The sequence below is a fragment of the Heterodontus francisci genome, chromosome 8, assembly GCF_036365525.1.
Source record: "Heterodontus francisci isolate sHetFra1 chromosome 8, sHetFra1.hap1, whole genome shotgun sequence".
NCBI classification, from domain to species: Eukaryota; Metazoa; Chordata; class Chondrichthyes; order Heterodontiformes; family Heterodontidae; genus Heterodontus; species Heterodontus francisci.
The window spans coordinates 29,269,002-29,281,686 of record NC_090378.1 but is presented as its reverse complement, the minus strand read 5'-3'; the positions used below and the strand labels follow the sequence as shown (position 1 = coordinate 29,281,686).

Here is a 12,685-nt window from a genome sequence, read left to right as displayed (position 1 = left end):
GGCTGCAAACTCTATCCTTCCAACAGCCTTGAAGGAGGCCTAAGCTTCAAATCATGCACTGCTGATAGGATTAAAGTATCAAAGGTTAATGCATTAGCAATTCTAAGAAAATTAAATGAAAAGTGTATTATTGACTTGTAGCAGTTCCAAATGTAAATGCAACTAGTTATCATGAGGCTAAATATGTCAATCATTGAAATTAAATATTGTTAATAACACATGAAATAGGTCACCAATTATTTTACATCCAAATTGGAAAAAATAAACACAATACACATAGTTTTGCCAAGAGTACTTTATTACTCACGAGACTGTCATTAAACTAAGAACAGAAGTGAAAGTCAGTTTCAAAGACTAAAACTAATTCAATGCAATTTTGCAATGGTTAATTGAACTGACTACTGCTACTCACATATAATAGAGCACAAAGTATTGGATATGTCAGGTACATTTGGGTAAATGACAGCTGGTACAAATGCAATGGATACAACTATTTGAATATATATATGTGGTAGCTGAACAATAGAGAAGTTGCAGCATAACAAAATCAATGGATGATCATTTCCACTTGTCCGTCCTATATTTTAAAGGTCACTTTACCTCCCACTGTTCCAGGTAGAAGTAATGGTCAAGTTACTGGCGGATGGAAGGCTCCACTTTACATCACCAACTTTTTACCTAGCCTGGCCATTTTAGTTCTTAAGGCTGTTGATTGAGGGAGAAACAAAGATGAATATTGTTAGTTATATTTCTGGGACATTTTTAAATATCACAAAATTTTAAAACCAAATTCCGTTGGAAGAAAGGTACATACCACAACATTGTGTTGACGTCTAATGCACATAATTAGTTGTGTAAAGCTTGTAAGCAACATGGAGAGCTGGCATGCGTTAAGAGCACAAAAAACATTTTATGTAAAAGTATTAGATTAGAGAAGGTCAGAATTCCTTGTTGAAGCAGCAGAGAACGTTAAAAGATTCTAAGTTCTTATTAATACAAAAATATTTTCAGCAAATATGCTCTTCAATTCACATACTGCACATTGAGTTTGAAATGTTACTAGTTAAAACTATCTACTTAGCACAGTTACATTGACATCTTCATTAAAATGGTACTGGCAGGGAAGGGAAGCCAAATAGCCTGTCCAGCAGGTTGGGTTTTCTCGCTGAAGGTAGTAATTGGCTTTCTCAATCAAGTGGAACAAAGTACTCATCAAACATAGCATTCTTCATAAATTGAGAAGGAAGAAACAAAACCTAAGGCTGAATTTTGCCAGCTCTATGGCGACAGGCTGGGAGGCAGGAGGGTTGGTAATATGGCGGGGGAAGGGAGCTTGACATTTTCCCACCATCATGGCATATTACCAGCAATGGGAGACTCAGAGGTGCAGCCTTTTGCTGGGCAGCCAATTGAGCCACTGAAGTGGCCAATTAAGTGCCACTTCGCGTCCCAGCCGACATTTTGCCTGCGTTGGGAGGGCCTGCCGCCATGTGGGGTGCCTGCCAGGTAATCCCCGGCGGTCTCCCAGTTGTTGGGGCGGGGGGGTGGTGCAGTCCTTAATGACTGCGCCATGGCCCTCGGAGGGGCCCTTCGGTTGCAATGGCCGCCCCGACAGCCATCGCCAGGGCATTCCTGCCTGGCCCCAGCTTGGTCGAAGATACATCTTCTCGTCGAGGGCACCTCGGCATTGAGGCGCCCTCTTCTTTTTGCTGCAGCCTCAGCAGTGGCCTCCTGTAACAGTGGCGCTGCTGAGGCTGCCTAGCTGCCGGCCCTCTGATTGGGGAGATTGGACAGCTGTCCTCACGGTGGCCTGTTAATTGGCTGCCGCTGGCAAAATGCCAGCCCCCTGGGTCCTGCAGCCCATGGCGCAGGGTCGGCACCCGCTTTCAGTCCTGGCAGCAGGACTTCTTAACCCGCGACAAAATTCAACTCTTACAATATAGACATCACTGAGATAAACTGTTAATTGCAAGCCAACAGCTGTAACTACAGTGCTAAGCAAAGTGTTTAATAAAAATGGTTTCCATCTTACCAAACTAGATTCTAGCCAAAACATTAACTGTTCCTTCTTAACCATATTATTTGATGTTAACTCATGTAGATTGCTATTTTGAATATTTATTCACAATTTCTAAATGTCAATGCAACAGGTTTATTTTTTAACATATAAAACTGTTGTCAGTACATCAACTTGGATTTTTTTGCCGTCAATGAGTGGAGGTATGGATTTGGAGGAAGTGGTTGAAGCAAATTTCTACATTCTACTCTTGCTGATCTAGAAATCCAAACAATAGAGCTGAAAATAGTGCAGGAAAGACAGCTCAAATGTTTATTTCTTTCAATTTTGGAGGATCTCTCAGCTTTTTTATATATTTATAATGTTCCTTTTAAAGTTATAATGAAGTAGTGAGAAAAGATTGAAGGACATTTTTAAAATTCATTTCAAAATCCTAAAGAATCCTAATGTTGCATATTTTCCATTTGGCTGAATAAAAGGCAAGTGAAATCTTCAAAGGGAAAACATATTGTTTGTGGCAATTAAAATAAATATAATTGACCTATGAAAATGTTCATGCTATTGTTTATACACAAAGTTATAGACAACCTCATCTGAATTTCTGTGAAAAGAGACATGAATTTTTTTTTTAGTTTGGCAAAATAGCCAACTCAAGTTAGTAGGACACTCCCATTTATAGGCTGCATCAACAACTTACATATTGAACTCATGGCTTCCTAGAAAGTTTCTTTTTAAAATTAGAAACTGATCATATTTTGTCGGAAAATTGGTCTCTAATCCTACATCCGTCATTCAAAGTAAATCAATTAAAGAAAAAGTAGCATGATTGCATGTTGTTCATTTTGACGAGTATTACAGATTATCTGTGCAAACTGTACGAGGTGACATTTTAATTAATAAAAGCAGCAGGTGTTGCAGGTTAAAACTGTTCATACAAAGCTGTTCTTATAAGTTTTGAAAGGTATTGAACAGTAGAACATAAGGAATGTTGCAGAGTGTTTGCTAAAGCATGTCACAACCTGCTGCAAATGGTTATTTTGATCCAATTTTTTTTCCATAATAGCATATTTATTGGAAAGCTAAAGTAATGGTCATATTTAAAAGACTGAATTATTAAACAGTGGGCTGGATTAAAGATGCAGGCGGTTACTATACTCTGCCTCTGTAGATTTTGGATTTAATGCAGTAAATTGAGTTATTAAATTAGAAATTTACACATTATCAATATAAACACATACATGCTTCCCCTATATTTGTTATCTTAGTGGCTTTTGTGGATTAAATGGCATTGTACATTTTCTCAATACTACTGTTCTATTGATTAATGTTTAAGGGCTTAGTATTTGCCACTGTAATTACGGATGCATATTTGTGTTTTTTTTAATTAACCCCTATCTGAGCCATGTACAATTTATAACCAAGCTCTTCCATGTCCAGCTTGTACATATTCTATGGCCAAAGGTGGGGAGGAGGAGATTGGGTGTGGAGGTAGAGTAAACATACTTCCTTTACATAAGTATAGTTTTGCATTTGGTATATACACCAATATAATATAATATAATTCAAGATTGTGCAACAATGTAAAATGCCATGTGCATCATAGTGTCAGGACACATGTATTTTCAAAGTAGATCAGAATAAAACCACCCTTGACCTTGAACAGTCACTAACAGGAAATGCTTTTCCTCTTGATCTAGACATCCATAACATAATGTTATTACTGATGTGTCAATAAATGAAGTTAACAGTACAGTAAGTAGCACTAATATGAATGATCAATGTGTAACATATGCCCTGCACATTGATTCTCCTACTTGAGAGTGTTGGCACAGGATACTTTGTGCTGCACATTATAGAAATGGTAGGAATGTTATTCATGTTGCATTAGAGTACAATATAATTTTTAAAGTAAAAACAGAAGCTGGAAATAGCAGGTCTGGCAGCACCTTTGGAGAGAGAAACAGAGTTAATGGGCTGTATTTTAAAAGCCCGCCATTTTTAAAGGGCTTGAAGCCTGAAATGATAGGTTGAATTTTTAAAGTGACAGTGAATGTAAAGGTAATAAAAATGAATGAAAAAATCTTTCCATGCCCTCTCCCACCCCCTAATGGTATTACACATCATTCCTGCCTTTTCCCACCCCCGGAATACCTACCGTGAATATATGACCTCCCCCCCACCCCCCGCCAAAGTTCAGAAACTTTGTCCTTTACCCCTTCCCATCACCCCCCAACCAATCCAAAGAGTTTGACCCCACACCTCCCCTCCCGCACTGAGAAAAGCACCTCCTCCCCCGTCCCCACAGGAGGCGCACCTTGTTTCACCGGACGGGATTTGACAACTGCCAGAATGAAGATCAGTGCGGCAAATAAGGAGGCAATGGGACCTTCATTAATTCAGATAAGTTAATTTATCTACATATGGAAATTGTGGTCCTGTCACCGAGTGGCGGCGGGGGTGGGGGGTGGGGGGGGTGGTGTAGGATGGGCCACCACGAGGCCTCTCTGCCTCTGTTGAGATAAGGCCGAGCCCTGCCGGCGTCGGGGTTAGTGGTGGGCCTCAACCGCAGTGATCTTCATGCCCTCACTCCCGCCACCATCCCTGGCATCGAAGACCCTTTAAAAATCAGCCTAATGTTTCAGACCGATGACCTTTCATCAGAACATGAAAGGTCATCAACCTGAAACGTTAACGCTTCCTCTCTACACAGATGCTGCCTGACCTGCTGAGTATTTCCGGCACTTTCTGTTCTCATTTCAGAGTTCCATCGTCTCCAGTATTTTGCTCATAAAATGAGCTTGGTATGGACTGTAAAACTGGACCTGAAAATTCATGGGCTGTTATATTTAAGGTGAAGTTTTAACCCAGCTGAAACCACACCAGACAGGCAGTTAAAATTGTTCGGACAACGTACCCATGGATGTCCTGCTCTCTTCCCGCATTGTTCAACTTTAATCTGCTCTACTGAGCAGAGGGAAGAACTGTTGCTGGAAAACAGCATGCTCCTACTTTAAATATGCTGATCGGCCTCCAATTATAGCTTTGGGGACCGACTGCTATTTTAACCATGGGCCTGAGTAAGGAAGCGGTTGTTGCTTTCCTTCCAGGACGAACTAACAAGAAAGGAGCTGAGGCCAGCAAAGGCAAAGAATTAACTGTATTTCTTAAATATAACCTTTCCTCTGGAAATGCCGTTCTGAACCCCACAAGGAAAGTTTCGTCCTTCCATATCCCAGGCTCGACTTGACCTCTCCCAATCGCGAAGCCCTGAAAAAACCCTACCCCACGGCTTAATTGAGTGCCGGGGTCCATTCTGCCCATCATTGTGCTCCCATCCTGCAGCTAGCTGCCATTCCGGACAAGCAACTGACCAAAAGCTTGTCAATGAGTCCACGGTATTAAAATCACCCGCGGCCCACACTTCTGAAGTCAGGATGGTTTTCCACCCACCTCAAGTTAAAATTGGTCTCTATTTATCTGTGTTTTATGTGCTTTGCTTTACTTTGGGTTCGATTATACAATGGATTAAAATAATAATAGTAAATCATAAGATCTTTTCTAAGTTGAAATGGAAATAAATAATATTGATGAAAATTGGCAAGTACTTTCTTTTGTGACTGTTGAAAAAAACTATCCCTTGACCTTTTGTACAGAATATTCACAAAGAGATGGAAAATGTGAAACCATGCCAGTAATTGCAGCCTTTGAAAACATTTTCCATGATTGAAATATTATAAGGACAGCATACAGAAAACACTATAAAGTAGTGGGAACAAAAGAAAAAAGATATATTTAAATAAAGCACCCAGGTATAGTAGCAGTAACAACCATTTTCCAAGCAGTTATCTTATTAATAGTACTGTACAGTAGTAAGTGGATATTTGTTGTATTAAATTCATGCAGGTATGTCAGTACTTCAAGATATTTTATGCTCAGATATTTATTGATAGATGTGAAACATAAAGCCCAATCACCATGAAAATATGTTTTACATATTTTCCAAATCACAATCAATAAGTGAGACAAGATTAAAGAAGGAATTAGGTGAAGCAATGTTTATTCTTTGAAAAGTAAAGAATGTTAGCATAAGATATCTACAAACCAACGTGAGTTGATTAGTGTACGGGCACATGGAAGCTAATTTTACAGAGATTAGGCCAGTAAAATTATGTTCACTATATAGGTCAAACATGAGTACAGCAGGATCGAGAATTACAAAAATGTAAGGCTAAAAAGCATTCTACTCTAAGGCTAAAACAAAATTTATGTATCTTGCATTCCATTCTCAGTTCATGTGAAACAGCACTGAATACAAAAATACTTCTAAAAGGTGAAGGATTCCAAAGTAAAACACAGAATGAACTCAAATTATTATAGAACTAATATTTGAAATGGTGATAAGAACAGGAGTAGGCCATTCAGCCCCTAAAGCCTATTCTGTAAAATAATTAGATCATGGTTGATCTGCATTTTAGCTTCATCTACCCACCTTGGTTCTGTAACCCTGAAAACCCTAGCCTAATGAAAATCTATCAATGGTAGTTTTGAAATTTTCAATTGACCTAGCTTTAACAGCCTTTTCGGGGAGAGATTTGCAGATTTCCACCACCCTTTGTGTGAGGACGTGCTTGCTGACATCAAGCCTGAACATCTCTAACTTTAAGGTTATGCTCCCACTCCCCCCCTCCCGCCCCCACCACGTACTCTTGACTCGCTCACCAGAGGAAAGAGTTTCTCTCTATTTACCCTATCAACTCCTTTAATCATCTTAAAAACCTCACTTAGATTGTCCCTTAATCTTTTATACTCAAGGCAATACAAGCTTAGTCTACGCAACTCATGATTTAATCATTTTAGTCCAGATACCATTCGAGTCAATCTGCGCTGCATCCCCTCCAAGGCCAATATATCTTTCCTGAGGTGCAGTGCCCAGAGCTGAATGCAGTAATCAAAATGGGTTCTAACCAGTGATATCAATTAAAAAAGTAGCTAACTTTATCAAGTTGAAAACTACAGTAGAGTAGCATGCTTTTATGACGCATGAGCACATTTCACACTTTGCTTTCATGTCTGAACAGTAACAAGCTCCCAGCATTGTTAATGCAATGAGTTTTGCTAATTGGGACACAGACTAAAACTCAGAAGAGGAATAGTGAACAATTTAGATTTAACTACTTCACAAACAGATTGATGATGAATATATATACATTTACTCAAGGATGATTAGAAGTGGATCATGTTGGCAGATTCAAGAAGAAACTTGATCGATATTTGGCAGAGAAAATGATTGGGAGGGTATGGAAAATGTGGTAGCGCAAGGTATTTTTTAAATGTTGGAACTAGCTTGATGAACAGGTTCCGTACATTCTGTATGTTCTCAGTACAAAATGTGAAATGGATCAATACACACAAGGGGGAATTTTACTGACCCCTTAGAGGCGTGGTTGGAGGCAAGGGGGCCGGAAAAGTAGTGGAAAAGCCCATTGGGATGGGCTCCCTGATGTGGTCCCAACTCTGGGCAAGTTTCTCAGAGGCAAGCTGTCACTGGAATCAGCAACTCGCTCTCCATACCGGCAAACAATAAAGCCACACAAGGCCTCAAGTAGTAGCCATTTTCGGAGAGGGAGGTAAGTCCAACGGTATTGCATGGGCCTCCTGCTGTGTCCAGAGCCCAGCAACGCTTCGGAAGCGGCTTCATGTGAGGAGGTCGGGGAGCAATCATAGGCTGATGCATATGCCGGTATCTGTGATCCCAAAGGCTGATTGCGGTATATCTGTGGCCATACGCATTCTTGTAGAGGCGTTCCCCCTCCACACTGATGACCCTAACAGTTCTGACCCTTCTTTTCAAACATGCCATCTGCACCCTTTTGTAAACGTCTCTACTTTGAGGCATCCCGAGTCTCCCACTGCCTGAGCAGCACTCACCTGTCCAAGTAGGGCTGCCCGCAGGCCATCTCTTCAGGTCTTCTTGTGTCTGTGTCCACCCGCCGTTATTAATTGTACGGTGAATGCAGAGGGGGGCCTGTTAGGAGGCTGCCTCCTGTAAACATGCACTGCCTGGAAGCGTGGGTTCAGGACCGGCAAATGGTCCTGTTGCCTAAGAATTTTATAAGTCTGGAAGGTTCAGGCCAGATTTTTCTGGAGGCAGGCACTTCACAGCATGCCTCATTAGTTAAGACTTGTTTGTGAACGTCTAGGTTTTAAAATTTTTTGCTCACAAAGTTATTGCAAGTGCAAGTTGTTAATGGCGCAGCAAAGGTAGCTTCATAAAATTGGAGAGCTGCCCGCGGAGCCAGCATCTCATCCAAATAATATTAATGAGGTCTAATTTTGGGAAAGTCTCAGGACTCCTGGTTGAGGCACATGCTTTGTGCCCAAAAACAGGCCTCAGGAAATTTCCACCCCGAAGTATCCCAAAACTACATATATCTATGGTAATTTCAGGTTGGCTTTCTGAAACTGTGCTTTTTAAATTTTGGCAACTGATCAAAATATGTTTTATAATTCTAATTAGTAATTTGAATAGAACACATAATTCAATAAATTAACGTTTGTCATTTCAAACTTAAAGATTATGTTAATTTGTGAGCGACATAACAGAAAAATATTAGCAATAGGTTATGCATAAAGGATACTTGATGCATTCAGAACACAAGACAGATATATTGTTAATCCATTAGTAACAGTAGGAAAAGTCAGGGTTAAGTTTCAGCTTGAAGAATAACTGATTAAATAGTTACAAAACGGAACAACAAACACACTTTTGTTTGCCTTTTGTACCTGACACAGAGGGGTCATCATAGTTTCCAACTCCACCCATATGTCCATCAGAGTAATTTTGGTAGGGAGAATGATTTATAGTTGTATCTTGGCCTGAAATTACAGCAGATTTCTTTGGGACAGAGCTACTTCCTGCAGTTAGATTTATTGTAGCATATGATGTTTTATGTATCTCATCCCCAGTTGAAAGAGGGGCTGGATGAAGTACTGGGCTATTGTGGCTATTTGCTTGATGTGGTGACACCTCATCATCATCGTCATCGCTGATCATAACCAGTTCTGCTCGGATAGCTCCTTCGTACCCCAAAACTTTTTTGGTTTCATTTTCATCATCTACATTGTGGTATCCCATGAAGACCATAGTAACTGGCTCCTCAGTGTTAATAGTAGACGGCAAGGAATGGACAACATTAAAGCTAACATCTGTTTCTTCAGAAGCAGAAGATGATCTGCCATCATGATCAAGCTCTGAACTGATAAACACAGCCTCACGGTGGTTGTCCCTTTGCTGACGGCACGGAACCTGTACTGAATTCAGCTTATTTTCAGTTAGTGGTGACTCATTACATTGTTGACTCTGACTTTGTGTGGAGCTCAGAGACCTGAAACCAGTTACTGGGCATGGTGAGTAAGGAGCAGGTATAAATGTTGGCTGTGGAAAAGCAGGCAAATCCCTTTCCTGATACACAACAGTGCTGTTGCTTCCATAAGTTTGAGACATTACAGGGTTATGCCTCTCAATTCCTTCACTTTTAGTCATATTTTCTTGAATCTTTGGTTCAGAACCTGTCTGCTCAGTGAGTAACATTTTAGGAGAGTGGGGGTTATTATGAGAATTTGAGAAAACAGGTGCATGACATGCTGCAGAAACATTGGTTTGCTTTTCACCAGCCTGCTGCAACAGTGCCTCCACTTCCTCATGAGTCAAGTTATCTATGCCATTCTGCACCAGCCCTCCATCACTGTGTAAAGCATACACTGATTTGGCCCCATCTTCATAGACTTTAACACCTTTGTTTTTGATTTCATCGACCATTATTGGTGCAGTTGACAGAACGGTGTTTTCTCCAGTCTTCATATCCTTTTGAACATTGATTTCCACAGCAAACAAAGCTGTAAAGAAAATATTTATGTAGATTAGTTTTTTTTTACTTAATTAACATTGCATCAAACTTTTGGGATTATTAATATGATTTACCAATCATCAAATATGATCACCCATTGTTTTGTGACAAAATGCATACTCTCTTTACTGTCAGGTTTGGTTACTGACTCCACCCCCCAACAGCCACTTTCCAACTCTTTCCCATGACTAAGCAGCCAGTGATTGCCAAAAACACAGACACAATGGCATTCTACTATCAGGCTGGCAGGGAAAATGATCACATCTTCTGCAATTCCACCAACAGGAACTGGGCACCTTCACTGGAATCATTAAAATAATGGTAGCGGTGGTTTAGCCACAGACATACTGGCTTGCTCAACACCCACAAAACAGGAGTCTTGGATTGGAATGCCCCAGTGCAAACTTTGGACCTAAAAGTTCCTAAAACCAACAGTACACCTTGGGTGGCAGTCCCGCAGGTAGTAATTGGGTGGCGCAGGGAGGGGGTTGGGGGTGGTGGGCTGGTGTAAAGTGAAGCAGGATTTGGTAACTCCGGGTCTCTGAACAAAAGATATAACAATGCACATTTAATATGGGGTAGGAGTGGGCAGAATATCTGTCTGCCCCCAGAGGCCTGTGGGATTTCCTACTGCTTCCATCTCCTGAGCACTGATTATACTGGACATTAACAAAACATCACTTTCCAGTAGCATGGAGTGGTAGAAGTTGAGTCCACAAGGATTTCCAGGCAGGCTGGTTACAATAATCAAAAAGACCACCAGAAGATTGACTCCTGCAGAATTTAAATTGGTCTTCAGCTAAAAGGGGCTGATTCCACAGACAATATTAATTTTAAACAGTTCCTGGTGGCTTCTATTGCTTCTACCAGAAGTGACTTACCTGTGTTGCATTTGGCGCTCTGCCCTCTCGCAGGAACCAAGATGCACTGGGTCAAGTAGCTGCTGGATTAATTTAAATTCACTTGATCTACCCTGACCCCAGATACTCTGGTGGAGTCACCCTCTCAGTACACTGACGGAGTCGCCCTCTCAGTACACTGGTGGAGTCGCCCTCTCAGTACACTGACGGAGTCGCCCTCTCAGTACACTGACGGAGTCGCCCTCTCAGTACACTGGTGGAGTCGCCCTCTCAGTACACTGGTGGAGTCGCCCTCTCAGTACACTGGTGGAGTCGCCCTCTCAGTACACTGACGGAGTCGCCCTCTCAGTACACTGACGGAGTCGCCCTCTCAGTACACTGGTGGAGTCGCCCTCTCAGTACACTGACGGAGTCGCCCTCTCAGTACACTGGTGGAGTCGCTCTCTCAGTACACTGGTGGAGTCGCCCTCTCAGTACACTGGTGGAGTCGCCCTCTCAGTACACTGGTGGAGTCGCCCTCTCAGTACACTGGTGGAGTCGCCCTCTCAGTACACTGACGGAGTCGCCCTCTCAGTACACTGACGGAGTCGCCCTCTCAGTACACTGACGGAGTCGCCCTCTCAGTACACTGACGGAGTCGCCCTCTCAGTACACTGACGGAGTCGCCCTCTCAGTACACTGGTGGAGTCGCCCTCTCAGTACACTGACGGAGTCGCCCTCTCAGTACACTGACGGAGTCGCCCTCTCAGGACACTGGTGGATCATGGTTCCCACCCCACCATAGTTATGATGGAGCAGATTGCAGATATGCTGGGCCTCTATCTCTTTATCAATGCCTTTCAGGGGTGTGTGTTGGAACTGGTTACCTCAAACACAAAATTATCCAAATGGGTTTTTGAAAACTAACCTTGAAATGTCTCAGTTGTGGTCACTAAAATGTATAAATGCAATTACTTTTGGTTACAATCCTCAGAACATTGCTGAAAGCTGATTTACGCAAAGAGCCAGGAGCTGCACTAATGTACTCGCACCAAGGACAAGGCAGGAATATTTCGAAATGGCATTTAAATTTTTTTTACAGGAAAAGTTTAGGAGCATTTTCATTATACTTTCTGAAGCAATCATAGAGGAAAGTTATGAAATCCTTCTGTAAGTCCATGTACACCACAACAAAAGCATTGCCCTCATCAACCCTCTCTGTTACCTCCTCAAAAAACTCCAGCAAGTTAATGAAACATGATTTTCCCTTAACAAATCTGCACTAGCTTTCTTTAATCAACCCAATTAATTAATCCAATCATACAATTTCACAAAAAGTGTAAAGTAGCATAGTAACTCAGAAATTACCATATTTAGCTTTATACAATTCTGTTGGTTATAAAATTTGGCTGAAAGTACAGAGGAAAGCTAAATTCACAGAACTGGAGCTAGAACTTTTGGCGTAAGGTAGGATTACCAGGAAGTCTTCAATTTTTGGGACCATCAAACAACAGCCAAATCCCAAGGTAAAAAAACGGGGCAGAAGGAGAGGAGCTCGTCAGTTGAACCTAACATTAACAAGAGGTTGTTGTTAAGATAGTAGTCAAAACTTTGTAAAGATTTTCAATAATTCTAGCAGGAACCAAGCTATCTTCAAGTCTGTAAGACTTTCCAGGACAAAAAAGCAAAATACTGTGGATGATGGAAATCTGAAATAAAAACAGAAAGTGCTGGAAATACTCAGCAGGTCTGGCAGCATCTGTGGAGAGAGAAGCAGAGTTAATGTTTCAGGTCAGTGACTTTTCATCAGTTCTGATGAAAGGTCACAGACGAGCTCAAAAAATAGGGGCCTGCCTGGCGGCTCATTTAAATAGCCGGGGTGCACCCCCCCCCCCCCCCCCCGCCTAATCATGTGGAGGGGC

At 41.5% G+C, this 12,685-nt stretch overlaps 1 protein-coding gene across 4 annotated transcripts in view; it reads right to left on the bottom strand.

The window, feature by feature from the left end:
* Positions 1–260: 260 nt before the first annotated feature.
* The window catches only part of palmdb (palmdelphin b), a 146,670-nt gene continuing 134,245 nt past the window's right edge, over positions 261–12,685 (bottom strand). For all 4 annotated transcript variants that reach the window (XM_068036869.1, XM_068036867.1, XM_068036868.1 and 1 more), the window contains exons 8-9: positions 8,801–9,913; positions 261–705 (exon numbers count right to left, since the gene is read on the bottom strand). In XM_068036869.1, the coding sequence (XP_067892970.1) occupies positions 659–705; positions 8,801–9,913 (1,160 nt within the window). In that variant the 3' untranslated portion in view covers positions 261–658. The remainder of the gene's footprint in view (positions 706–8,800; positions 9,914–12,685) is intronic.